General features: G+C 34.2%; 1 protein-coding gene across 3 annotated transcripts in view; it reads left to right on the plus strand.

Annotated features, from left to right (window-relative positions):
- PRKG2 (protein kinase cGMP-dependent 2) overlaps positions 1-27,880 on the plus strand; it is a 120,222-nt gene that overhangs the window by 32,546 nt on the left and 59,796 nt on the right. The window contains exons 3-6 of one of the 3 annotated variants that reach the window (XM_001364891.4): positions 8,251-8,417; positions 11,069-11,182; positions 21,729-21,834; positions 25,745-25,808. In XM_001364891.4, coding sequence (XP_001364928.1) covers positions 8,251-8,417; positions 11,069-11,182; positions 21,729-21,834; positions 25,745-25,808 — 451 coding nt within the window. Of the gene's footprint in view, positions 1-8,250; positions 8,418-11,068; positions 11,183-19,347; positions 19,529-19,615; positions 20,286-21,728; positions 21,835-25,744; positions 25,809-27,880 lie in introns of those variants that run through there. The other 2 variants (XM_056803231.1, XM_056803230.1) reach the window with 2 other exon arrangements.

A 27,880-nucleotide genomic window follows, 5' to 3' on the forward strand; every position in this document is an offset into this window, starting at 1 on the left:
TAGAAATGCTGATGACTTTTGCAGGTTTATTTTATGTGCTGCAACTTTGCTAAAATTGTTGATTATTTTGACTAGCTTTTTGGTTGATTCTCTAGGATTCTTTAAGTAGATCATCATATCATCTGCAAAGAGTGATAACTTGGTCTCCTCATTGCCTGTTTTAATACCTTCAATTTCCTTTTCTTCTCTAATTGCTGCAGCTGGTGTTTCTAGTACAATGTTAAATAATATAGGTGATAATGGGCATCCTTGTTTCACTCCTGATCTTATTGGGAATGCATCTAGTTTATCCCCATTGCAGATGATGTTTGCTGATGGTTTTAGATATATACTGTTTATTCTTTTTAGGAAAGGTCCTTCTATTCCTATACTTTCTAGTGTTTTCAGTAGGAATGAGTGTTGTATTTTGTCAAAGGCTTTTTTTGCATCTATTGAGATAATCATGTGATTTTTTTTTTGGTTTGCTTGTTAATATGGTCAATTATGTGGATGGTTTTCCTAATATTGAACTATCCTTGTATTCCTGGTATAAATCCTACCTAATCATAGTGAATAACTCATGATCACTTGCGGGAATCTTTTTGCTAGTATCCTATTTAAGATTTTTGCATCTATATTCATTAAGGAGATTGGTCTGTAGTTTCTTTCTCTGGTTTTTACCTGCCTGACATTGGAATCATTACCATATTTGTGTCATAAAAGGAGTTTGGTAGAACTCCTTCTTTGCTTAGTCTGTCAAATACTTTGCATAATATTGGGATTAGTTGTTCTTTGAGTGTTTGATAGGATTCATTTGTGAATCCATCTGGATCTAGGGATTTTTTTAGGGAGTTCTTTGATGACTTGTTCAATTTCTTTTTCTGCCATGGGGTTGTTTAGGTAGTCTATTTCTTCCTCTGTTAGTCTAGGAAATTTATATTTTTGTAAATATTCATCCATATCACCTAGATTGCCATATTTATTGCCATATAATTGGGCACAATAGTTTTTAATGATTGCCTTAATTTCCTCTTCATTAGATGTGAGGTCTCCCTTTTCATTTTGGATACCGTCAATTTGTTTTTCTTCTTTCCTTTTTTAATTAGATTGACCAGTACTTTGTCTATTTTATTTGTTTTTTCAAAGTACCAGCTTCTAGTCTTATTTATTAAATCAATATTTCTTTGACTTTCATTTTTATTAATTTTTCCTTTGATTTTTAGGATCTCAAATTTTAGTCTTCATCTGAGGGTTTTTAATTTGTTCACTTTCTAGTTTGTTTGTTTTTTTGCATGCCCAATTCATTGACCTCTGCCCTCTCTAATTTGATAATATATGAACTCAAGAATATAAATTTCCCCCTGAGTACTGCTTTGGCTGCATCCCATAGATTTTGAAAGTATGTCTCATCATTGTCATTTTCTTCAATGAAATTGTTAATTGTTTCTGTGATTTGTTCTTTAACTAGACGGTTTTGGAGAATTGTATTGTTTAATTTCCCATTAATTTTTGATTTACCTATCTATGTACTGTTACTAATTATTATTTTCATTGCATTGTGATCTGAGAAGGTTGCATTTGTTATTTCTGCTCTTTTGCACCTGTTTGAAATGTTTTTATGCCCTAGTACCTGGTCAATCTTTGTGAATGTTCCATATGCTGCTGAAAAGAAGATTTATTCCTTTTTGTCCCTATTTATTTTTCTCCACATGTCTACTATCTCTAATTTTTCTAAGATTTCATTCACTTCTCTTACCTCTTTCTTATTTATTTTTTGGTTTGATTTATCTAGTTCTTATAGAGGAAGGTTCAGGTCTCCCACTAGTATAACTTTTCTATCTATTTCATCCTTGAACTCCACTAGTTTCTCCTTTAGAAATTTGGATGCTATGCCATTTGGTACACATTCCTCATTTTCTATACTGCCTTTTATCAGAATGTAATTACCTTCTCCATCTCTTTTAACTAGATCTATTTTTACTTTGGCTTTGTCAGATATCATGATTGTGACTCCTGCCTTCTTTTTATCAGTTGATGCCCAATAGATTTGGCTCCATCCTCTTACTTTATTCTGAAATTTAACAGAATTTTAAAAATGTTTTATTTTTAAGCATTTTTAATTGCATGCCCAATTTTGTCTTTGGAACTTAGCTTTTCCTTTAAGTGTTTAGATGATAGCCATCAGCACATACATGCTAAGTATGGATATTAGTTCATGCTCTATTAACCTTTCAGATAAAAAATCTCCCTGTTTTAATTTATAATTTCTTCTTTTAATTAGGACTATTTTTTGTTCTTGCCTTTTATGAGATCATGATTTCTGAACCTACTTTTTTTTGTGTTTAGCTACAGCATAATGGATTTTGCTCTATTTCCTTAGTTTACTTTTGTGTGACTCTTTATGCTTCAAATATGTTACTTTTTAAGAAAATATAGATTCTGCCTCCTAATCCATTCCGCTAAACTTTTTGTTTTTGTGGATTGTAAAAATAAATGGCAAACTGTAAAAATAATAAAGCAATGGATTGATTTTGGGTTATAAACCAATTTTGATACTGTGTTTGCTATGCTTAAAAAGTATCTTCAGTTCATATCAGTGAAGTAAAGCTCATAAGTGAACTACTCTTCAGAGCCACGTACAATGATGCTAAAGGGACTCTTGTTATAAAAAATAAAATATTTATTGAAATATATAAAGATAAAAAAGGATTTCTAACTCTAAGGGATTCTATCTCCACCCAAATAAAACTCCCTGGTTCTGCAAGGAACTGCTTCTCCTGTTTCCACAGGTTATGCTAATCCTTCCTGGTCTGACTAACCCAAATTTTTGCTATTCTAAATAAACTAACACTATTATCCTTATAATTCTTAACTTTGTCTCCAAGTTATAAAAATAACAAAGGCTAGCTGGCTGAGCCTTGGCAAGAACCAAGTTAGGACTCTGAGCCTTAGAAGACTCAGAGTCCAAACCAAAGACCAAGTCTTTCTTTGGTGTTCTCAGATTTAAAACAATCTATAAAAATAGTAATAGATTGTCACTAGTGTCTCCTAAGTTGGGAAAGGAAAACACTTAGCTCCTTCAGGTCTTTCCCTCCTTTTTTTCTACCTTAGACAGGAGAGAGACAGAGGGAGAGAGCGAGAGAGAGAGAGAGAGAGAGACAGACAGACAGACAGACAGACAGAGAGACAGATAGACAGACAGACAGACAGACAGACAGACAGAGAGAGAGAGAGAGAGAGAGAGAGAGAGAGAGAATGTTACCTCTTCCAAGCCCTCAGAGAGAGAAAATCTCTAACTCCTAACTGCCAGAGAGCAACTGCCACACCCAGGGAGCAAATGTCACAGAAAAACCGTTAGACTTGAAACTGACACTCTGTCTCAGCTCTGTTTAAAACTCTAATTCTTTCTCAGGCCAGCTTCTCTATTTCTTTTCTCTAAATTAATATAACAAGACTTAATTTCTAATATCATCCTCATAGGATGTGTCCATTGCATTCACAATTAACTTTAATTGTAAGTTTTCCTCCATTCCATTCTTTTATATTTTTTTTTCCTTTTTGCTCCTGCCCCTTCTCCTAACAAAGAAGGAAATGGTGAAGAGAGAGGAGTATGCTCAGCAGCTATGTTCTGGCATCATGCTTAGAAGTTCTCTATTTTATTAAAAATCCATTTGTTCTCAGTAGGATTGTGCTCAGATTTTTATGCATTCATTATTTTTTAATTTTAAGTTTGCTTCTTTTGCCTTCTGCAATTTTATATTCTGGGCTCTCCATTCATTTGTGGTGGTGGCTGCCAAGCCCTATGTTCTCTGACTGTGACTCTTTAGTATTTAAACTCTGTTTCTGGCTTCTTTTTTATTTATTTATTAATTTATTTATAAGTTTATTTGTTTAATTAATTAATTTAGAATATTTTTTCATGGTTACATGATTCATGTTCTTTCCCTCCCCTCCTCCCACACCCCTCCTGTAGCCAACAAGTAATTCCACTGGGTTTTACATGTCATTTATCAAGACTTATTTCCATATTATTAATATTTGTACTAAAGTCATCATTTAGTGTCTACATCATCAATTATATCCCCATTGACCCATGTGATCAAGCAGTTGTTTTTCTTCTGTGTTTCTACTCCCATAATTCTTTCTCTGGATGTGGATGGTGTTCTTTTTCATAATCTGGCTTCTTGTACTTTTAAAAATTTTAAGTTGGAATGTTCTGGATTTTGGTTATAAAGTTCCTGGTTGTTTTCAACTCTGTGTTTCTCTTTCAACAAATGACTGGTAGATTCTATTTTATTTTATACTCCGGTTATAAGAAATTTTGGTAGTTTCTTTTTATTAATTCTGAAATGATATGTAGGCTTTTGGTCATGGCTTTCATATAGCCCAAAGATTCTTTAATTATCTCCTCTTTTTCTGTTTTCTACATCAGCTATTTTTTTAAAACATGAGTTACTTATAATTCTTCTTTTTTTGCTCCATGTTTTGACTTTGTTTTTATATTTCTTGTTTTCTCCTAATATCATTAACTTCTGTTTGGACCATTTTAATTTTCAGGGAATCTTGAAATCTTGGAATCTTGTTACTTGGGTGAGAGTTTGTATTTTTTGCACAACATTGTTAATTTTCCTTCTAAGACTTTCCTCAAAATGCCCTCATTTATTTTTTTAAATTAAAAATGATTTTTATTTATCTTAATTTCTGAATATGGATTTCCCCTTCCCCTTCCCAGTGAACCTTTTAACAAAAGGTGAAAAAGAAAGGGGAAAAAGTAGAAAAATTTAGTGCATTAACCAAGTCAGACAGTATATGCAATGATCTTTTTTAAAGAAGTGGGTTCATGATCATCAAATTTTCAGATAAAACAATTTTTAAGATGACACAGAGCTGCAAATGATTGTTGAGAGAATAGATGATGGAATTAAAACTTAATAGCCTGTATTTCTAGGACCACGTCAATAACATGAAGTGTACTGTAGAATATGTAGAGTTCTGCAACTAGATCCCCAAACCTAAAAAATGTAAGTATGAGGTAGGGAAGATTTTGCTTGACAACAGTTCAAGTGAAAGGGGCTAAGGGTTTTTAGATGATGAAGAACAATATAGAGAGAGTGTGATTCAGTGTCTAAAAAACAAATGATGTTTAGACCCCACTAATAAAAGTATAGTGTTCAGACCACAAATTTATACTAAATATTAGCTCCAAGACAGAAGAGCAGTGAGGGCTAGGCAATTGAGTTTAAGTGACTTGTCCAAGGTCTGTCCAGTTGGAATTATGTCAGGTCAAACTTGAACCCAAAACTTCATTTCTCCAACTCTGGCTAGTTGTTCTCTGTATTCTTTTCTGATCAGATTCCATTTCAAGTATTATTAATGGTTCACATTTGGATTGCAGGGACATTAAAAAACTAGAGAAGGGGAAGCAATATAGCATAGTGGATAGAGTGTCAGACCTGGAGTTAAGAGAATCTGGGTTCAAATTTGGTCTCAGACTCCTACCTGTGTGACCCTGAACAAGTCACTTAACCCCATTTGCTTAGCCTTTTCCTTTCTGTCTTAGAGTTGTCACTAAGCCAGAAAATAAGGGTTTTGTTTTTAAGAAAAACTAGAGAGGATTCAGAGGAGGGCAGTGAAAGCCTAAATATCATGTCCTGTGAAAAACAGTAGCTAGGGGACAGCTGGGTGACTCAGTGGATTGAGAGCCAGGTCTAGAGACAGGAGGTCTTAGGTTTAAATGTGGCCTCAGACACTTCCTGGCTTGTGGTCCTGGACAAGTTACTTAACCCCCATTTCCTACCCCTTACCACTCTTATGCCTTAGAATCAATACACAGTATTGATTGATTCTAAGATGGAAGGTAAGGGTTTTTAAAAAAATGGTAGCTAGAACTAAGAATGTTTAGTCCAGAAGAAAAAAGACTAAGAGGGGGACCTATTAGTGCTTTTGAAATTGATGACAGCTTTGGGAAAAGTATCATGGGCTAACAGACTTGGATTCAAATCCTACCTTGGAAGTTTATTAGCTGTATGATCCTAAGCAGGTCTCAGTTTTTGGTTTCCTTATCTGTAAAATGGGGATAACAACATCCATAGCACACCCTTCACAATGTTGTGAGCATCAAATGAGACAATACTCTAAACTTGTTTGAAAGATTTTAATAAATGTCAGTTATTGTTAATCTCAGATAAACTTACTGTCTGTGCAGGCCAGAATTAGAACCAACAGATGAGACAATTTTTTGACTTGACATAAAAAAGAACTTAAAAAAATAAAGAAGGAAAGGTTAGCGGTTGGAGAGGGAGTAATAGCATTTATCAACCTACTATATGTCAGATGCTGTACAAAAGTAAGTGCTTTACAAATATCTACTTGATCCTCATAATAAAAAAAAGAAAAGAAAAGGAAAGGAAAGCATCTATGCTTTCCTTTCCTTTCCTTTCCTTTCCTTTCCTTTCCTTTTCTTTCCTTTTCTTTTCTTTTCTTTCCTTTTCTTTTCTTTTCTTTCCTTTTCTTTTCTTTTCTTTTCTCTTCTTTTCTTTTCTTTTCTCTTCTTTTCTTTTCTTTTCTCTTCTTTTCTTTTCTCTTCTTTTCTTTTCTCTTCTTTTCTTTTCTCTTCTTTTCTTTTCTTTTCTTTTCTTTTCTTTTCTTTTCTTTTCTTTTCTTTTCTTTTCTTTTCTTTTCTTTTCTTTTCTTTTCTTTTCTTTTCTTTTCTTTTCTTCATGATTAAGGAAACTGAAGCATGCAGAGATTGAGGGACTTATCCAGGGTTACACAGCTATTTAATATCAGAGGTCATACTTGAACTTGTCTTCCTGACTTCAGGCCCAGCACTCTACACACTGTAGCCTCTAGCTACCTGGATACAGTAAGGAGGGAAATTTGGGAAGGAGGAAAAGAAAAGGAAGGAAAAATAGAAAGAATTAATTTTTTAAAAGACAGAAATTTTATCAGCTAGAATTGTCCAAATGGGCTGTCACATGAACCAGGGAACTTCCATCTCTTGTGGTATTTTGGGGAAGGATAAATAGCTGTTGGTCAGCAAAGCCATTCTTGCCATTGATCGAAAGTTGTAGTCTTTGTGATATCTAACATTGTGCAAGTCTATTTTCATTCTCACAACTTCTGACTTTTGGCAACCAATATTTTTATTACCTCCCTGTTGCCCTCACTAATAGGCCAGCTGAGCACAGACCATTGTTCGTTCAATTCAGCAAGAGTAAGATTTATTTTTTTTTCCTGTATGGGATATATAGATGTCTATTTCAAATCCCAAGGCTCCTGTTTCAGCAACAGATACACAATAATTCATTTCACCCAGATCTAGTCATTCTATTGATTTCTTCCTCTCCTGTGATTTTTGCTCTAGTCATGTGAAATGCTTATTAAGTAAACAAAGGAATGAATTTCTGACAGCATCGAATAACTTTGGCAGAGATTTCTTAGGTTTAATGCCATGAAATCACTTAGTCCATCTCTCTGCTACCCATCCAAGGATTAGTGGGTCAACCAGCCCAATATCACCTCTTCATCCAGAATTGACCAAATTCAATATTAGGTGGTAGAAGGCATAAAATTTTTGAATTTCTTGTTACTTCTCTTCTTCACAATAAGGTCTGTGTCATTTTCATATTTTTCTAGAAAACCAAAAACAATGCTTCCAAACTTTTTCCAACTGTCATTCAAAAATGTGAAATATAGCAGTTCTATGGGTAAAATGCTTTATTGATTTTTGAAAGCCATTAGTAACATTAAAACTACCTAACTTCCTTAAATTTTATTTTTTCATCTGCACAGAGAAACAATTGTTAACATTGGTTTTTTTTGATATTTTGTGATCCAAATTCTTTCCTTCCTTCCCAAACTTCTCTTGCCCCTCCTCAAGATAGCATATAATCTGATAAAGATTATACCAGTGCTGTCATGCAATAAATATTTCTAAAAAAATACCTACCTTTCCATTGGCAGAAATTCCTCATCAGCAAAGCAGAATGGTCTAGTGGAAAGAGTCAGGAGTGTTAGGTTCAAATCTGGATTCTATTACTTAGTACCTGTGTGTCCTTGGGCAAATCACTTAACCTAACTTTTTTGGATCTTGGTTTCCTTATCTTCAAAGTGAGGGGGTTGGAACAGACATCCTCTAAAGTCCCTTACGATCTAATTCTGTGGTCCTGTTTGTTGCCAGCCCAACAGAAATTTTTAAGTAAAAGTGACATGAAAGAGGATCTTGTTCTTTATTTCCTGAAAACTAACATTTCTTTTGGATAACACCAGTGATAAGAAGCTCATCACAGATGCCCTGAATAAAAATCAGTTTTTGAAGAGACTGGACCCTCAGCAGATCAAAGACATGGTGGAATGTATGTATGGAAGAAACTACCCACAAGGCAGTTATATCATTAAACAAGGAGAACCAGGAAATCATATTTTTGTATTGGCAGGTGAGTCTTTGACTGATTATGCTCCTGATTCTTATAAACATCAATTATTTTGTTGACTATGTTTTGATGTGTTCCTGAATTTTTTAATGTTTCATCTGAGGTTAGCAAATAGTAATATATAAAACCTGCCTTGTATCCCAGAACTGATATGTTTTCACTCGAAAAAAAAAGGGCAACTTGACTTATGCTACTACAACGAATATCAAAATTCTGATGTTGACCTTCTTGGACCAAAATAAACTATTTTTAATATACTTCAAAGAAAATTACTAGCCCTTTGAATGAGAGAAGTTGAAACCAATTCATACATATAGCAATGCAGTGAAATGTGACAGACTTAGAGGTCTCCAATCCCTTTATGAACCACTAAAATATTTTCCTTCCTGCCCCATATTCTACTTAGAAGATTAAGAAGACAGTGAATAGCACTAGATTTGTAAATAGAAGCAAAAAAGGAAGCAATTCCCAAATGACAATGAATCATAAGTATTTATTTAACCCCTTGCCTGTCAAAGTTTGTAACTAGCTTGAGTCTGGACAAATGAGAGCTAGGAACCAAACTGAGATATTGGAGTGGTGAAAACTATTTTAGGTTATTGACCTTTATTTGTGGTATTCTGTGATTTGAATGATTTAATAAATGATTTGACTGGACTTGGTCCTTGAGATTATAAATCAGGAGCACAAGCTTTAGATTCAAACATATAATAAGCATACATATATGTTTATTTAGGAATATGTCTACCCACATACATTTGTGTATAATGTACATATTTTCCTTTTTAAATCTCATAGAAGACTGTCATTCTATACTTTGATTATCAGAATAGATCAGTTGCTTAAGTACTAGCTTAAAAGCAATTCCATTTGTTCATACACTAGTACTTTTTCATGTTTCTTTAGGATCCTTTTTGGCAATTTAGATTCCCTGGAGGTTAGAGATCCCTGAATTGTTGCAGTCAAAAAGCTCAAGTCCCCCTAGTTCTGCCATTGTGACCTTGAGCACATCACTTGGTTCTCTCATTAGACTAACTCCAAGCCCAACCCAACTCTGGATACCAGTACTTAATTGGATACTGGTAATCTCATTTTATTTTTCTGTTCTGCAAGTTTCTTCATCTCTAACATTTTGTAGCTCATTCTGCATTGAAGTTACAAGTTACAATTTAAAAAAATCTGTTTAGCTATCATTATTATCATTATATTATTATTCAATATCAGTATTTATAATTTAATATCATTAATATCATTATTTATCCTAAAGTAAAATGAGTTGTATTGAGAGGTAATTAATTTTCATTGCAGAAACTATAGGTGATCACTTTTCTAAGTGATCAGGTTTCTAAGATCAGATTTCAAAACACTAAAAAGAGGATAAATTAGTGTTAACACTATCTGCCTATAATAGTTTTTATGAGGGAAGTGCTTTAACAGTGTAAATATTCACTTTAATGTTGTTTGTTTTTTTTTGGTTGAGGGAATCAGATATGGTTAGAATAGATCATTCTTGAGGTCTCTTCTAACTCTAAGATTCCCTAATATCATGAAGGATTTTTACAGTTTGCAAAGCATGACTTCACTTGATCCTACAAGTCCAAAAGACAGTGTGGTATGGTAGAAAAACTTGGCTACTTAAAACCTATATGTTCTTGGGCATGGCTCTCTGTCTTTTGGGACTGAAGTTTCCTTGAGGTTAAAAGACAGGGTTGGACTAAAAGGATGCTTAAGATCTTTTTTCAGACCTAAGATCCTAAGGGAGACAATGATTATCCTTACTTTTTATTTGGTCTAGGAAGGGGGGTTTGCTTAAGTGATTTGACTTAAATCCTATGGGCTAATAATTAGTGGCAGAATTAAGGATCATGCCTGGCTGACTGCAAATCAGATACACTTTTTGCTACACTGCATTCAACTCTATTTCTGTCATTCTGAAAACTGTGATCCAAAATCTTCTGTAGGATAAAAAAAGATGAATACAAGTAATATATCATTTGAACAAATTCTACAGAATGGTCCAATGTTTTTTTTCTTGTAATGGAATTCAGTTTAAATAAATATGAGCACTTAAAATCCAGATTCCAAGTCATGAAACCAGAAGTCATCTAGCGTCTATGTAATGAATTAAGTGAAATAAAATACCTTCCAACTCAGCAGGGAAAAGAGGGCTATGTCATACGTTGCCTTTTCTCTGCTAAATATCTAGATAATTTCCACAGTTGAGTTATTTTGTTATTGAAGTTTTTTTGTTTTTTTCACTTCAGCCTCACAACAACTCCAGGAGAAAAGGGCTATTATTATACCATTTTTATAGATGAGGAAACTGGGGCAGACAGGTTAAGTACCTTGCTCAAGGCCACAAACTATTTGAACTCAGGCCTTGTTAATTCTAGGTTCAGCACTCTACTGCATCAAGGAAAGTCAGAGTATATTAAGTGATATTTTGGCATTCATTATATGATTTTAAAATGAGACAACTTAAAATGAATAGCAAAACCCTGTAAATCTCTCCCATGCACTGGAACATGAAAGGAGCTTTGGTATATGGAATTCTCTTATGTATATCACTTTTATCTGTGTGCTTTTTGATTCACTCTTTCATTTAGTTTATGTAATCCATCTTGATTTTATTTTGCGAATCTTGACAATTTTAGAGGGAAGATTAGAAGTATTCCAAGGGAACAAGCTTCTGTCATCAATTCCTATGTGGACAACATTTGGAGAACTAGCCATATTATACAACTGTACAAGGACAGCTTCAGTAAAAGGTACATTTTCCATAATAATGAACTAATAAAAAAATGTTAAATATACTAAGGTTACTATTTTCACATATGTGAAGTATTTGTGTGTTTTTTTTCCTCCTTACACATACATACATCAACAGTACCTTGGGAGAACCAACAGTGCAATGCTTACATTGGGAAAGTGAAATAGGCAATTAATGAAATTATCCAGGTGATTTGAATAAAATACAATGTTTCTCCTTAGTTATCCGTATATTTGATATGAAAATGAATTTTCACTGCATTGAAGGAGATCTGTGACTTCACCAGTATGGGCATTCTCTGTGGTCATGCAGATTGTAGCTTGTCCCTTCTTGGCCATTTTGTGGGACTCATGTCTATGTCTTCCCATAACTTCATCATAGGGTATCTATCCAGTGCATTGAGTACCTTCTTTAGTTTTCATTTTGGGATGTCACAAAAATTCCAGTGGAACACACTCTGTACCAGTTATCCATCATTCTAACTGTGACTAGCCCTTCATCCACGAAGTCTTCCCTTATCCCACCAACGACAATCTAATCTATTATCTAATTATCTAATTATCTAATGATAATGCACTCGTTACATTATAACTTGTCTTATAATTTTTTGTCTACATGTATTATTCTTTAATAATCTGTATGATTTAGGGCAGGTCATTTAAGGTCAACTGTAAAATAAGGGGCTTGGACAAGATGACCTAGGCCCCTTTAGGCTATAAATCTATGATCTTATTTGTATCCCAAGTACCTTGCACACAATAGATGTTTAATGCATCTTTGTTGATGAAATAGCCCATTCCTAAAAAGAAAACAAAATAGATACAACAGCTCTCAATTATTTCATTTTAATTAAACTTTATAATTATATCCCTTCAGTTTTCATATGAAGTCATTCCCTTTTTCCTCATTTCAGTTGGAGACAATCATCCATCTACACCTTCCCCCTTCTCTTTTTATTTCCATCTTCAACTTTGCTCTTTTCCATATTCTCTTTTCCATAAAGCTTGTTAAAGATTCTTTCATAAAGAAAAATCAAGTATAATATTGGAAGTACCCTAAAAATATAGACTCAGCTTTAAAGAATCTTTATCTGAATTATTCATGGTCAATATTACCCCCAGGATAGTTTCCTTTTGTGTCATAGAACCATCTGAACTACCTCCTAGTAGGAAGTATAATATGACCTTAGAGAATACAAATCCTAATCACAGAACTAAGGAGAGAGATTCTGTGTTATAAGCAACTTCACTGTCTTAGTCTAACTCATACCTGAAGCAGAAATTTCATTACAATGTTGAAAACAGGACATCACACAGGTTCTACTTAAGATTTCAAATGAGAGGGAGCTTAATACCCCCCAAGATATCTCATCCCGCCTTTGGATAATTGTAATTGGTAGGAAAGTTTCACTTAAAAAAACAAAAAAAACCAAAAACCTCTGGCTTTTTTTAACAGTACATTCATGTACCTATAATGCTCCCCACAAAATCTCTTGTTTAAAAACAAAGGAACATCACTCTAGCTACATCTGATAGTATACTATACAACATTCTGCATCTATATCTGACCACCTCTTTGTTAAGAGGAGGAAAATATGTACTGTTATTGATCCTTTGGATTCAGAATTGTTCTTTACCTTTAATCCAAATAATATCGTTTGGTGTCATTTTCATTTGAATTATGATCTGTACATTGTTCTTGCCTATGATTTCTTCACTCTATATCAGTTCACATATTTCTCACATTTCACAAGCATTCTCATATTTCTTTGATCTCATATTCAGCATTTCTTATGCAATGATATTCTGTTGTATTCATTCATAGTCCTCAATTTATTCAATAATTCCCCATTTGAGGAAAGCCAACTATTTACAGTTTTTTAACAATAAAAATAATTGCAGTGAATATTTTTGTATATAACTTTATGGCCTTTGATCACTTACATCCTGGGGATGATCCTGTATTAATTTCCTATTTATCATATAATCACAAAATTTCACAGAAGGAAGATCAGTGGCTCTCTAGTCAAACCCTTACCTGAATAAGAACTCCCTTTGAGAAAATCTTGATAATAGTGTCTCAATTTGACATTACAGTATATTAAACTCCCAGATTTTTTTAACATAGTAGATAGACATCCCATCTTGGATCTGTGAAGTTACATTTCCAATTGAATTTCATGTCACTAGTTATTTCAATGTTCTAGCCAATCAAGACACTTTAAAATCATGCCAAATATTAATACTAACTAGCATTTATATAATGCTTTAAGATTTGCAAAGTGCTTTACATAATTTATCTTGTTTGATCATCATGACAACTTTTGAGGTATACAGTTTTATTATCTTTATTTGACAAAAGAGGACATAAGATTTAGAGAATTGAAATGACTTGTTCATGGTCACACATCTAAGAGATGCCTGAAGAAAGATTAGAATTGGGGTTTCCCTGATTCCAGGTACATCCATTTGACCAAGTAGCTGCTTGGTATATTAACTATCCCTTTCAGCTTTGTGTCATCTGCAAATTTGATAACCATGTCATCTATGCTTTTATTATCTTCTTCCATCTATACTTTTAAACAAATCTTTAGGAAGCATATCACAGTTAAAAGAAGAGACTGGAGAAAAGTCTATTATGCTTCAGCTAAAATTTTAAGAGCAGAAGTAGCAATCATTACTTCAAATGAGGCAACAGCAAAAATAGTCTTGATGAAAAGATATAATAGAAAATACACGTAATACCAATCCTTAAAAAAAATAAGCATCAAACAGTATAGAATCTAAATCACTTAAGGAAAAGCCAACTGATTTCCAGGATGAAATAAACAGTAAAATTATAATCGAAGCTTTACTAGGTTCCTTTTATATATAGACAAACAACAAAAAGATTAACAAGAAAGAAGTTGACAGATTAAATATAATTTTCAAAAAACTAGATTTATTGGTCTCTTGTGATTATTAAATGGGAGTAGTAAATAGTATATATACTGTCAGCCAAAAAAAAGGCACCTTTACAACAACTGACTCTGTATTGGGATACAGAGATAGAAAAGCAGAAATTATAAATACATACTTTGTGGACTATAATGAAATAAAAAATATATTCAGTTCTGCTCTATTGAAGAAAGTATTAAAAATTAATTGGAGACTAAATAACAATCCTAAAGAACTGATGGGTTAAAGAACAAATTATAGAAAAAAAGAGAATTTTACCAAAGAAAGTAACAATAACAAGACAACATATGGGATATATTCAAAGTATTCTTTAAATGATTTTGATGTAAAATTTTACAATAAAATATTAGCAGTTTTATAGCAATGTACCTGAAAGAATATAGCCAGGTTACATTAATATAAAGAATGAAAGGTTGTTTCAATATTAGGAAAAATAAACCAAAGAGGTCATACTAATATTAAAAATAATGAAAATATCCCTTGGTCACTCCACTGATAGTCTTCCAAGTTTAAGCTTTAGCCATTAAAAGAATACTTTTTGGATTCAGCCATTCAATCAGTTCTACATATGTCTAACTGAGTTATTCTTTGGCACATCTTTCTCCATCTTTTGTATAAGAAAGCAAAAGCAACTTTGTCAAATGCTTTAATAAAATCCTGTTGTACCTCTGAAATTCTGCATAATCTTTCAAAGATCACTAAACAGTAGCTCAACAATAATTTCTGAAAGCTCTTTCAGAATTCTAGAATGCAGTTCATTTGGACAAACTCTAAGACCAGCTAAATTCTTTTATCTTACACTTTTCTGTTGTTCTTTTCTAGTCCAAAAACAATTCTCTTGGGCAGAGAAAACAAGCAAAATAAGTGTTGAGCATCTCTCTACCTTCTCCATCTTGTTAGGAATCATTCCCATTCCCAAGTAGCCATCTCATCCCTTATTTTTTTAATTTTTATTTATTTAAAAAATATTTTCCCATGTTTACATGATTCTGTACATTACATGATTCATTTTCTCTCCCTTCCCTCTTTCTCCCCCCTCCCAGAGCCAACAAGGATTGTACAAATGTCCTCACTTCATATCAATTTCCATAGTATTCATTTTTTGCTATAGAGTGATCTTTTAAAGGCTAAACCCCAAATCAAATGCCCATATATAGATGTAATAAGTGATGTCATATTTTCTTCTTTTGCATTTCTACTCCCATAGTTCTTTCTCTCAATGTGGTTAGAATTCTTTCCCATAAGTCCTTCAGGAGTGTCCTGACTTGTTGCATTGCTACTAGTAGCAAAGTCCATTACCTTGGATTGTTCCACAATGGTTCTCTTTCTGTGTACAATGTTCTCTTGGCTCTGCTCATTTGACTCTGTATCAGTTGTTGAAGATTCTTCCAGTTCATATAGAAATCCTCCAGCTCATCCCTGCTTTAATCCTTTTCTTAGAATATAACTTTTAAAAATTCTTTATTTAGCAATTTTACCTTTTCTTGTCAACCTCAGTTCATACTGTTTAGCACTTTGGAATACTCTATTATTCTAACTTGTCTAATGATTCTCTTTGCCTGTTCCTGCTCACATTCTACATAAATCTTAAAAACCCCAAATATATAGAGCTAAGACTTTGTATATATACTAGACTCTTTAGAAACTCAGTGTTTTCCTTCACATCTGAGTGATTTCTCTTTGTGTCTTCATTATTTTTTTCATTAGAAATTGCCACCATGAAAAAGGACTCACTTCCCCTATAGAATTTTAGTCTATAGGATCCTATCTAACCTTTCTCCTTATCCTTTGAAATCTGCCTTTCCAAAATCTTTAGTGTTTTTCAGACAATTCTCTTCAATAGTGCCAACTAGTTGCCCTTCAAAATAGTATTTTAATGCATAAACAGAAACCACAGGATTAAAAAGGAAATAAATTATGTTGAAATGCAATGTAAAAATATTTTTAAACCATTATCTCCCATCCTAGAATCAATACTGTATATTGATTCAAAGGCAGAAAAGCACTAAGGACTACTCAATAGAGTTTAAAAGACTTACCCAGGCTTACACAGCTAGGAAGTGTCTTAGGCCAGATTTCAACCCAGGACCTCCCATCTCTAGACATGACTCTCAATCCACCAAGCCACCAAGTCACCTCCTAGAAAATGTATTAAAAAAAAAAACTCTGGTATTCTATGTAAAGAACCCATATAATATAAGAATTTTAGGACTGCATCATCATATAGTCCTTTCCAGCTGTTCAAATAAATGGACTTTTCTAGGTTTCTTTTGAAGTGTTGTGTTTGCATTTCAGAGTTCCTACTCAGCTTTGGTATTTTCATCATAAATGTTTGAAAGTCTTCTATTCCATTAGAGATGCATTTCTACCCCTGGAGGATTATCCTCAGCTTGTCAGGGTAAGTTGTTCTTGTTTGTAAGTCCTTATCCTCTGCCTTTTGGAATCTTGTATTCAGACTTCTGCTCAAGATGGCTGGTTGCATAGGAAGTAGTCCTAGACTGCTCAGCTCCCATATACCTACTCCAGCAGTTAACTCCTGAAGTTAATACTAAACCAAATATAATCAAGAAGTCCATTGGGAAACCACATTAAGTGATTCATCCCAGTGTCACACAAACATTGACCAGAAGCCCACAGGTTATTGGAAGGAGTGTTCTTCTAACCAGAGATGGAATACATATTGCCTTCAAAGCTCTACATCTGGAGGTGGCAAGAGCAAAGGACTCCCTTGAGAAGGCCCTAGTATAGACAGAAAGCTCAGGGTTGAAACTCTAGATGGCCCAGAGAATCATAGCAAGGAATGGTCAAGTCTAGTGCAGATATATTAGTCCTAGTGCTGGCATGCATCTAGTGAGAAGACCATTAATATACAATTTTATGAGCCTCAAAGAACTTAACCCTGGGAAGTGGAGTTTGGAACCCAAGGGGCCCAAGACTAGGCTAATCAGGGCAGAGCCTGGCTCTAGCACCATGCTTCAATTCTGAAATTAAAGTTGAAAAGAGAAGCAAATCAAAGGAAAACACTGACCAGTATTATTTTAGAAGAAGGAGAGAGTAACTTTGTAACAACTATAAATAGAAATTCAAAGTAAAAAATGAAATTTCCATGAGGACTACATGAATATTGAGAAGAAATAAAGCAAAAACTATTAAAATAAAAGTTCTGCAGAAAAGAATTGGGAGGAAAAGAAATAATTTAGAACAGGCAGAAACAAAACTTACCTAAGTAATGAACTACCTAAAAACCAGAATAGATCAAACAGAAATTGATGACTCCACAAGACTGTAAGAAGTATTAGTTAAAAGTTGAAGGATTTAAAAAAGAAGAAAATAATAAGATACTTGATATAAAAAAGAATTGAGTTGGAGAATAGGCTAGGGAGAGAATATTTAAGAATCATTGGACTATTTGAAAACCATGATTTAAAATCAGACCTGGATGCTGTGTTTCAAGGAATCATAAATGAAAACTTCTCAGATCTATTAGAAATATATAGATACATTTTTTTTAAAAGAATCTGTCAATCACCTCCAGAAAGAAATCTCCAGTTAAAAATTCCCAGGAACATCTAGCCCAAATCCAAACTCCACTTTAAAGAAAATATATAGTAGGCATCCAGAAAGAAGTAGTTCAAGTGTTAAGAAATCACAGTCAGGATCACATAAGACCCGACAATCATGAAAGGATGAAGAGCTTGAAATATGATATTCTCAAAGGCAAAAAATGTAGGGTTACAACCAAGAACTTACTTTGCAAAGTTGAGTATAATTTTCCAAGGGGAAAAATGGATCTTTAATGGAATAGAAGACTTTCAAACATTTCTGATGGAAAGACCAAAACTGAATAGAAACACTGAAATGCAGATACAGAAATTCTGAGAAACCTAGAAAAATAAATGTATTTGAGTAATTGGGAAGGAGCTGTATGATGATGGAGGATGAAAAAAAAAACCATATATATCTTCAGAAGCAAAGGGTGCTTGAGGGCATTAAATAAGAAAAATTGGCGTCCTAGAAGGGTGAGTGGATTGGTTTTGATCCGAGAACTTACAGAAGATCAAAGTCAGGAAGGGTAAAGGGCATACACAGACTATAGAAAGAAGGAAAAACTGGGTGGAATGTAAGTTTACAAACATGGAAGAAGGGGTGGTTGGAGTGGGCATTAAATAAACCTCATTATCAGACATATTCACATACAAAGTTTGATGCAGAAATGTCAGCCAGATCAGCTCTGTTCCAATCTTCTCTCTCCAAACAGATTATCTCCCCCCAGGGTTGTGAGTCTTGGAGGTGTTTTTGGTCAGGAGCTGGTAGCCAGTGTCAGTCAGTCAAATCTGCAAGTAAATATTTAATCTGTGTGCTAAGTGCTGGGGATACAAAAGACAGACAGAAAACAATCTCTTTTCGGAAGGAGCTCACTGTCTAATGGGGGAGAAACATGCAAACAACTATGTATGTGTGAGATAGAGAAACTGAAGTTGTTAACAAACTGAAGTTGTTAACAGTGTCACAGGCAGTGATGAGTTCCAGATTCCACTTGGTCTCCAAGATAGGGTCTGGAGGAGTTCCAGGGTCCGACTTGTTACAGCATCAATCTAAGGACGGGAAAAAAGGATTTTGTTAAAGGGAAGAGATTTATATAAATTGTCAAAAGATTTAAGGTATTAATATTATTAGAAATATTTAGATACTTAGGACAAATGGAAAAATTTCCATGTTTTAACATGAAATATATATATATATATATATTGCTAACGTATATGTGTAAATACACACATGATATTTATAGATAGCAATATATAAAACGCTGGGTATTTATACATATACACACATATAGAAATCAATTTTCGAATGGGAGTTGTGCAGTTTTGGAGAGAAAAAGACCTATAATATAGATGTGGGAACTAAGGTTTTTTTTTTTTAATCTTTACTTTCTATTTTAGAATCAATACTCTATACTGGTTCCAAGGCAAAAGAGCAGTAAGGGCTAGGCACTCAAGAGTTAAGGGATTTGTCCAGATTCCAGGACCTCCCCTCTCTAGGCTTGGCTTTCTATTCACTAAGCCACCTAGATGCTCCAACCTTTCCCTCCCTCCCTCCCTCCCTCCCTCCCTCCCTTCCTTCCTCCCTTCCTTCCTTCCTTCCTTCCTTCCTTCCTTCCTTCCTTCCTTCCTTCCTTCCTTCCTTCCTTCCTTCCTTCCTTCCTTCCTTCCTTCCTTCCTTCCTTCCTTCCTTCCATAGCAGTAAAGGCTAGGCAATGGGGGTTAAGTGACTTGCCCAGGTGTCTGAGACCTTATTAAAACCCAGGAAACTCCCCTCTCTAAACCTGGCTTCAATCCACTGAGCTGCCTCACTATACCACGAAATTCAGATTTCTTTGCAACAAGGTAGAGTCATACTTCCTTTTTGTTAGAACATTTAAAACTTATAAAGATACAGAGAAAGATTATTTAATTTATTGAAAAACAGATAAGAGGAATTCTTAAGAAACATAGTTTAGTGGTTCCAATAAGAGAGTATAGTACTCTGTTACCATGGCACCAGTGAGACTACCCAAGGGCTAGAAGCATTATGGGTACCTCAGCTAATTTAGCATACACATGTTTTATGAATAAAAAGGGCAAAAATAAGAGTGAGACATCCTGTAGATATTTAGAGGTTGTGGGATGATTTACAAAAGGACTATTGATTTGATATAAGACAATTTAGGGAGCTGTGACGTTTTCAATGAAAGGTGAGTCTCTGAGACACTGGAGGTTCTTATTTAAGCGCCTGGATGCCTAATAGCAGCAGCAGCAGTAGCAGTAGCGAAGGAAGAGGAAGAGGAAGAGGAAGAGGAAGAGGAAGAAGAGAAAGAGGAAGGAAGCAAGCCAGCCGAGGAGATAAGAGCAGGAACCAAGGCGGGGCTCCTGAGAAGCTGCCTTGTTAGAGTTGTGGCAGTTAGAAGCAGTCAGCTGAGAGAATGCTTCAGCTGAGTGATCCCTGATTGGCTGCAGGGAAAAGTTACTTCATCAGCTGAGAATTCAGCTGTTACTCTTGAGCGCCACCTAGAGTTGGGGAAAAGATGGCGTTTTAATAAGTTTTGGTTTTCTTCTGCCTATCTGCTGCAGAAGGAAGAGGCACAAGAGGGATTTTGGCATCATGGTAAGAGCTGTGTTGCTGTTAGCTGCATTTCCGCTGGACAGCATCTGGCCAGGCTGCTCTGTATAAGTCGGAGATGGCCAGTTTGATGAGATTTGCTCTTCTCTGCCTTAAAGAAACCTGCCGTTCTCACGAAGAGCTCATTGCCCTTTTAAGGGTGATGATTCGTTTAAAGAGCCTGTAAAGGCTACATTTGAGTAGTGAAGAGGATTTATCAGCTAAAGAGTAGTATGGATCAGTAGTCAATCAGGGAACAGCTCTGTGGGGTGCAGATGATCCTGAATGGACCAATAACATTGAAGCCTGCCATCTAGAGTTGTGTTACCCGGAGCCAATGGGTATTCCTGCTAGGTTCCTATAAATGTGCCCAGTCTTCTCCCTAGTGATTCAGTGCTTTAGTGGAAGAGTGTGATCTGAGTTTATGTGTGTATTGTGATGGATTTTGTTTCTAGCATTTCTTTAACATCTTTTCTATTATTATCATTATGCCTTTTAAGTAAATGGCTATATTTGAGACCCAAAGGTGGCATTATTTTAAGGGACTGTTCATGTAGACAGAAAACACACTGGATTTTGGGGAGGGGGTTAAGTGTTTCTTAAACTCACACATATCAAGGTTATGTTAAATATGTTATATATATTATATTATACATAAATATGTTAAATATAACATATGTTTTATGTTAAGCGCTTTACAAATATCTCATTTGATTCTAACAACAGTCCTGTGAGGTACGTGCTATTATTTCCCCCATTTTACAGCTGAGAAAATTAATGCCAACAGAGGTTAAGTGACTTGCTAAGAGTCTCACAGCTAGAAGAGGTCATCTCTGAATTCAAGTCTTCCTGATTCCACCCCTAGCAGATATCACCTGTCCAAATTGGAGGTTCAAGAATTAATTGTATTGTAGAGGTCTTCCCTTTAAAAGGGTTTATCCTTAGGACCCTGAGTTTTAATGTGACTGAGTGGTGGTGGTCTATCTTAGGGAACTTCGGGAGGCTAGTGGAAGAGCAGGTTGGAATGATCAAGCCATGCCCAATGGAGATGCTTGATACTCTTGCGTTTGAGTAGCTCCAAGTGTGACATCATGAGAAATTGTGAAGGTGGGAGATTCACTAGATGAAGAGATCAGCATGATTGTAGTTACATCAAGAACTTCTGTAGTTTTGGCAGTTAGATGGTGGCTCAGTGGATTGAGAGCCAGTCCTAGAGATAGGAGGTTCTGGGTTCAAATGTGGCCTTATATACTTCCTAGCTGTGTGGCCCTGAGCTAGTCACATAACTCCCATTGCCTAGCCCTAACTGTTCTTTTTCCATAGGACTAATACATAGTATTGATTCTAAGATGGAAAAGAAGGTTTTTTTTAAAAGAATTTCTGTGGTTTTCATAAAACTTTTGATACTTAAAGTAATACCATAACATTTTTCTTTCTAATTTTCTGTAGCTATCTCCAATGTGAAAACGTGGGCACTAGATAGAGAAGTATTCCAGAATATTATGAGAAGAACAGCTCAAGCTCGGGATGAACAGTACAGACAGTTCCTTAGGAGGTAAGAGTAATGTCTAGAACTTTTAACAGGAGATCCTATTCCCTAATAAATGTTAGACTCTGAAAAAAAATATGATAACAAGCCTGTGAGCAGCCTACAACATTTTCACTGATGTCGGAAGCATTTTACTTTTTAACAATACTCATTCCAGGAATTCTATTATTATTAAACTAAAAGAAAAAAATCAGCTCCTTGAAGTAAAAACCATCAGACTTTCCCATATAAGGTAACTTGATCTTAGCTTAACTATAGTGAATTCTGTGAGATGAAGATAGCATTGCCTTTTCTTAAGCCTTTTGGTTTAGAACCCAGAACTCTCAATTCTTTATTTCTCTTTCAGGTCTATTGTTTTACTTTCCTTTTTTTTACCTACTTTTTTATAGAGATTAAAATTTACAAATATATCTTCTTTTAAAGTATTGTTATTTAAATCAAAATAGTTCACCAAAATAGTAGCTGACATAGTGATCATATAAAACCTAGGAAAAAATAAATGAAAAGAATCAGTGTATGAAAAACTGATCACATTTCCAATGATGACAAATTGGTTACTAGTTTATGAGAAAATAATCCTTATTTCTGTTTAACCATTTAGCCAGATCTAGATTTTAATATTTAGAATGCTTAAAAGGGTAAAGTTACCTTTTTCTTAAACCTTCTGCCTTAGAGTCAATAGTATGTATTTGTTCCAAGGCAAAAGAGTGGTAAGGGCTAGACAATGAATGTTAAGTGACTTGCCCAGGGTCATACAGCTAGGAAGTGTCTGAGGTCAGATCTGAACCTAGGAACTCTCATCTCTATTCCTGGCTCGCAATCCACTAAGCCACCCAGCTGCCCACTCAAAATGATAAAGTTACTTAAAAAAAAAATGTTCTAGTTGATTGGCATCTTTTGTGGGCTTTTTCAGCACAGACATCAAGATCACAGAATTATAGATTTAGACCTAGAGGAAAAGTGAGAGGACAATTCTAGCTCATTCTTTATTATAGATGAAGAAATTAAAGCCTACTGGGGTTAAGTGGCTTCATCATGATCACACAATAAGTGACTCTGCTGAGAGTTAAATCAAATTCAGAACTTTTTCCTCACAGTGAGATTTGCTATTAGAAATGGTCATAATCATGCAGTACCATTTTTCTTTTCTTTTAAAAATGTTTATTGTCATGTAAAACACACTCATACAAAACTGAAACCCCAAAATAAAGCTGTAAGTTCTGATCAGAAAGAGAGTATGCTTTGACCTACATCCATCTGACTCCAACAGTTCTTTCTCTGGAAGGTACCATTTAATAAAAAAAAAAACACTCTGAAAACTATGTGTTCTTATTTTTTGACTTTTTCAGTTGGAGAAAGACTCTCATTCTTATATATTAGTTCCATATATATCTTTGAAATCAGAAATTTGGTCCAAATACATTTTACCCACTTACCTGCTTCTCTTCTAATTTTAGCTGCATTGGTTTGAAATGGAATTTCACATTCCTTCTGGGTTTAGTTGGTAATAAATAGAAATGTTGATGATTCATTGTGGATTGATTTTGTATCCTGTGACTTTGCTTACTTCATTGTTTCACTTAATTTTTAGTTGACTCTATGGGCTTCTATAGGCAGGCCATCATATCTAAAAAATGCAATAATTTTGTTTTCCTCTTTGCTTCTGTATATCCTCTATTTCCTTTTTCTTGCCTTACTGCTATAGTGAAGTCTTTCTAGCTCTTTATCAGGTAGCAATGGTAATTATGAACATCTCTGCTTTTTAAAATAAAATTTTAAAATCTTTTAATCATAAAAAACATCTAATACATCTCCATTTGATATAATGCTCATCTTTGGTTTTAGGTATTAGAGTTTTTCAATAAATTATGGTGGAGATTCCTTTTCTGATATGAGCTGGATTAGATGGATATGAATTTCCTTCCAATTCTAAATTTCTGTGATTTTATGTTTCCACTAGTAGATACCCTGGATTGTTTTACTCTAACAGAAAGCACCAGTTAAATTTAGATATTCTCAAGATCTGAACGCTTCATACTCTAAACAATTCTAGAGTCAGTCTGATTCTCCCTCCTCACCTCCACACCCCTGACTCCTCAACAGACTTAGTCTATATGGTCATGGTTTGGCAATATGTTTGGAATTTTCTGGCCTATTATAGAAAAAAAGTTCTTATCTAAAACCTTATTTGGAAACCAATATGTTCATGCCATGGGGAGAAGAAGCCCAGGAATTAATTGGTACCCAGCGCAAATAGTTAATGGGCTATTTGGTCTGTCTTTTGAAAACTATTCCCTGAAAATCTTTTTTCTCCTGTAATTTCCCGAAAAGACTTTTTCACATGTGACTATTTACAGGCTTAATAAATGCTAAATTATCACTTGGCACAGGCCTTAATAGCAATAGATCATTGATCTTTGGGGACTATAAGATAAGGTCCCTCATAAAAACTATTTTCTCTTATTACATTTCATTAAAAAACGTTTCACTTAAATATATCTTGGTTTGGTTAAGAGTATACAGCTTACTCTTAGTATTTTTCAAGGAATATGTTTTGAGGAAACATTTTTGGTGAAAAGTCATTGTCTTCATTGTTTTCATTTTTGGTGTAGAATTTGCCACCCCCAGTCTCAATTTTAAGAACATATTTAAGAACATTGAGGCTATTAAAATTGTTAAGCAGTCTAAAAGTCTTGTGAGTTTCTTTTATCCAAAAGCACAACTTTATATCATATAATGTGAAAACTTCTCTTAGTGTAGGAGTGGAAGTGAAAATTTGAGTTATGTAATACTGGTTAAATGTGATTGTTTCTAGGAATTTTAGGTTTTGGTATTGTATTTCATTTAAGGTATATTATAATTATCATTATCATCATTATAAGGGATATAAGGGAGAAGGGAATACGCATTTGTTAAGGGCCAGGTTCTGTCCTAAGTGATTTATAAACATTATCTAATTAGTTCCTCACCACACTCTCAGGAGGCAGGTGCTATTATTATCCCCATTTTATAGATGAATAAACAGAGGCAGACAGAAGTTAAGTGATTCACCTCAGGAAGTCACAGACTAGTAAACTGTATGATACTGGATTTGAATTCAGATCTTCCTGACTTCAGGCTCAGCACTACCCACTCTACTACTTAGCTGCTGTTGCTTATTATTCTTGTTCCTATGCCCTTTGCATGCCTATGGCTACCAGTAATTTTAAAAGATGGTAGTGCATGACTAACAGTTTTCCAGCCCTACATTTTTTTATCTCCCAGGCCCTAATCTTGACTTAATTACAGGCAAATTAGAATGTTTCCCCTCTGAATGTAGTTCTTCTCTTCTATTAACAGAGTTAATAGAATGGTTAGAAAAGATATTGGGATGAAAGATGAAGATAATTCTGATTGCAATTCACTTTTAACACACAAAAATGAGATTTATATTCTATCTGTTCATTTCAGAAATATTTATTGAATTCCTATTATATTCATGGCACTATACTAGTTCCTATGGGGATTCAAGACAAACGTGGGCCCTTTCCTCTTGTAGTTTATTGTAGAGCAGAGGAGAGAAGATTTGCACATGAATAATGATGAAAAGGTATTTGAATGTATAATTAAAAAGTGTCAGAGTCATTGATAGTTCATTTTACTTCCTTGGTTTTCTTGGGGTAGTAAGAGACTGGCAGCTTCTCGTTGTCCCCCCCTCTGCTTTCCCCCAGTTTCCCATTCCTCTAGTTATTTCCACCATACATTCATTGAAAATTTACCCTTAAAAGTCTAGTTTATGCGCTTTACTAACTAAAGTTTTGTTTTTGTGAAATTAAATGTATATATTTAAGTTATAAGTAAAAATATAGGTATGAAAATTCAAGAATTATAAGTGGAAAAAAGGAAATTAAATATGAGTTTATCTTTCCTTTTGTAGCGTATGTTTGCTGAAGAACTTACCTGAAGATAAACTAACCAAAATCATTGACTGCTTGGAAGTGGTGAGAACATTTCGAATTGAGCTTAAAACTTTATTGAAAATTTGGACATTGTGCTAGATCATTTATGTTTGAGATAATTATTCTTTCCCCATTTTAAAAGAACTTCATTGATAGGTTAAATTCCATTTTAATAATCTTCAACATGGTCTCCAGATTCTATTGTCATATTGGAATTTTGTTGTATTCATTAATGTTCAAAGAAAGTAGATCATTGACTAGCAGTCAGAAATAGCTTTCCTCAGGTCAAAATGTTTATATCCATTTAGAGACTAGAAAAGGTTTAGTTGATTAGTTTTTAAATTAAAAAAGTAATTTTTATGTTTATCACACACCAATGTTTTAGTTTTTCATATATTTTATTAATTTTTAAAATGGAGAGGCATTTGATTTTCTGAAATAATCATAATCCTCTTCTAACATCTTACTGTGATGACCCATTATGGATCGACCTTGCCAGCTCTAAGATTATGACAGTTAATTTAAATTCTACATTTAAGGGAAGGTTACGGGAATGGCCTTTGCAAACAGTGACATGTCTATCACTAGTAGACTGAGTTAAGTTTGGAAAGTCTTATCTCCATTACGTTAGCACTCGAGGAATAGATGGTTTTGTACACAAATTTATTGAAACCATACTGTCATAGAAAGGCTTCAGAAAATCTGTGATTGAGGAATCTTGGATTTGAAGAATATCTTAATTCCTTTTAGAGTTGGCATAATAAATAACTGTAAATGAAACAGAGCTGAGAAAAGATTAGCATGGAGAAAAGAAAAGTATATGATGAATATATTTTTGTAATAAATTGAAGAAAAATCATTATATCTACGTGCACTTTAATATAATGCCACCTTTATTTTCAGCCTGTGAAAATGGACTTTTTTTAGAAAAAGAAAATACCCACAGTTGTTATATTTTTTATTTTAACACCTTAGAAAAGGGCCTTGTTGGAATGTGTTCAAAAAAGCTCAGATGGTTGGTTTTATTCCAAAACTTGTTAATCTTTCTTAAAATAATGCATTTTGTGGCACGTACCTTAATTTTTATTCCATTATGTTTAGATCTTTTCAGATCTCAAAGTTAGAAAGCCAGATATTTGAGATTTCCTCTACCTTTTTTTGATTAATTGTAATGAAAACTGAAATGCTTACTGAATTCATTGGAGATGGATTAGAGTAGTAATTGAAGTCACAGCCAGCCTTTAAACTTTTTAGAAGGCTATCCTCAGTGGAGAAAAATCCCTGCAATGTTGATTGTTGATAGGTTTATGTCTCTTTCAATCCCAATAGATAATGCAAAGTAATATCTATTGAAGTGAATACAGACTCCTTTGTCCTTAAGTGCCTGTGACAGCACTAATGTTTCTGTTCACAATTCATGAAAAGCGTCTAGCAGTTTATCAAGGATGTGGCATGATGATATAGTTCCTGACCTTGAACCCCCTAGAGGTTTCTGTTCTGAAAGTCATTTTGGAAAGAGCTGCTTGCCCCTTGTCTCCTGAGACTTTTCACAGCTGTTACAAATTAATAATTCATCCTAATTTTAGTGTGCTTCCCCCCTTAAACTAAAGAAGGTCTGTATTTTCCTTAGAGAAGGAAATCTGTTTTTAATATGGTATTTCTAAAGGAGATTCACCAGAGAATTGCATGCTGACAGCAAATATTGAGTTGTAGTATCATTGAAATTAAATGGTAATGTAGGCATATTTCTAAGAGTTACAGGAAGTACTTAGAGAATGTGCATATTGGAATTCAAATCCAGGAATAAGGAACAAATTTGACAAGATTAGAAATCTCTTCTTAAACTTCATATTAAACTATTATAATGTCTATTTTGGGGTGTTCTTAGGTAGCAAAATTATTCCAAAAAGTCTTTGTTTGTGTCTGGTATCCAAAGTGAAATGTTAAAGAATGGAAATTCTCAAGGGTGAAAGTAATTAACAGTGGACTAATGGAGTCCATTAAGCTCTGAAAGCAGCCATAGTCATATTTGCCAGTTGCATTTCAATTGTCTAATCCTATCATGATAGAAGCAATCACTTAGCTATTTTAGAATAGTATGGTTGGCTGTCTTG

The sequence above is a fragment of the Monodelphis domestica genome, chromosome 6 (genome assembly GCF_027887165.1).
Source record: "Monodelphis domestica isolate mMonDom1 chromosome 6, mMonDom1.pri, whole genome shotgun sequence".
In the NCBI taxonomy this organism is placed as follows: Eukaryota; Metazoa; Chordata; class Mammalia; order Didelphimorphia; family Didelphidae; genus Monodelphis; species Monodelphis domestica.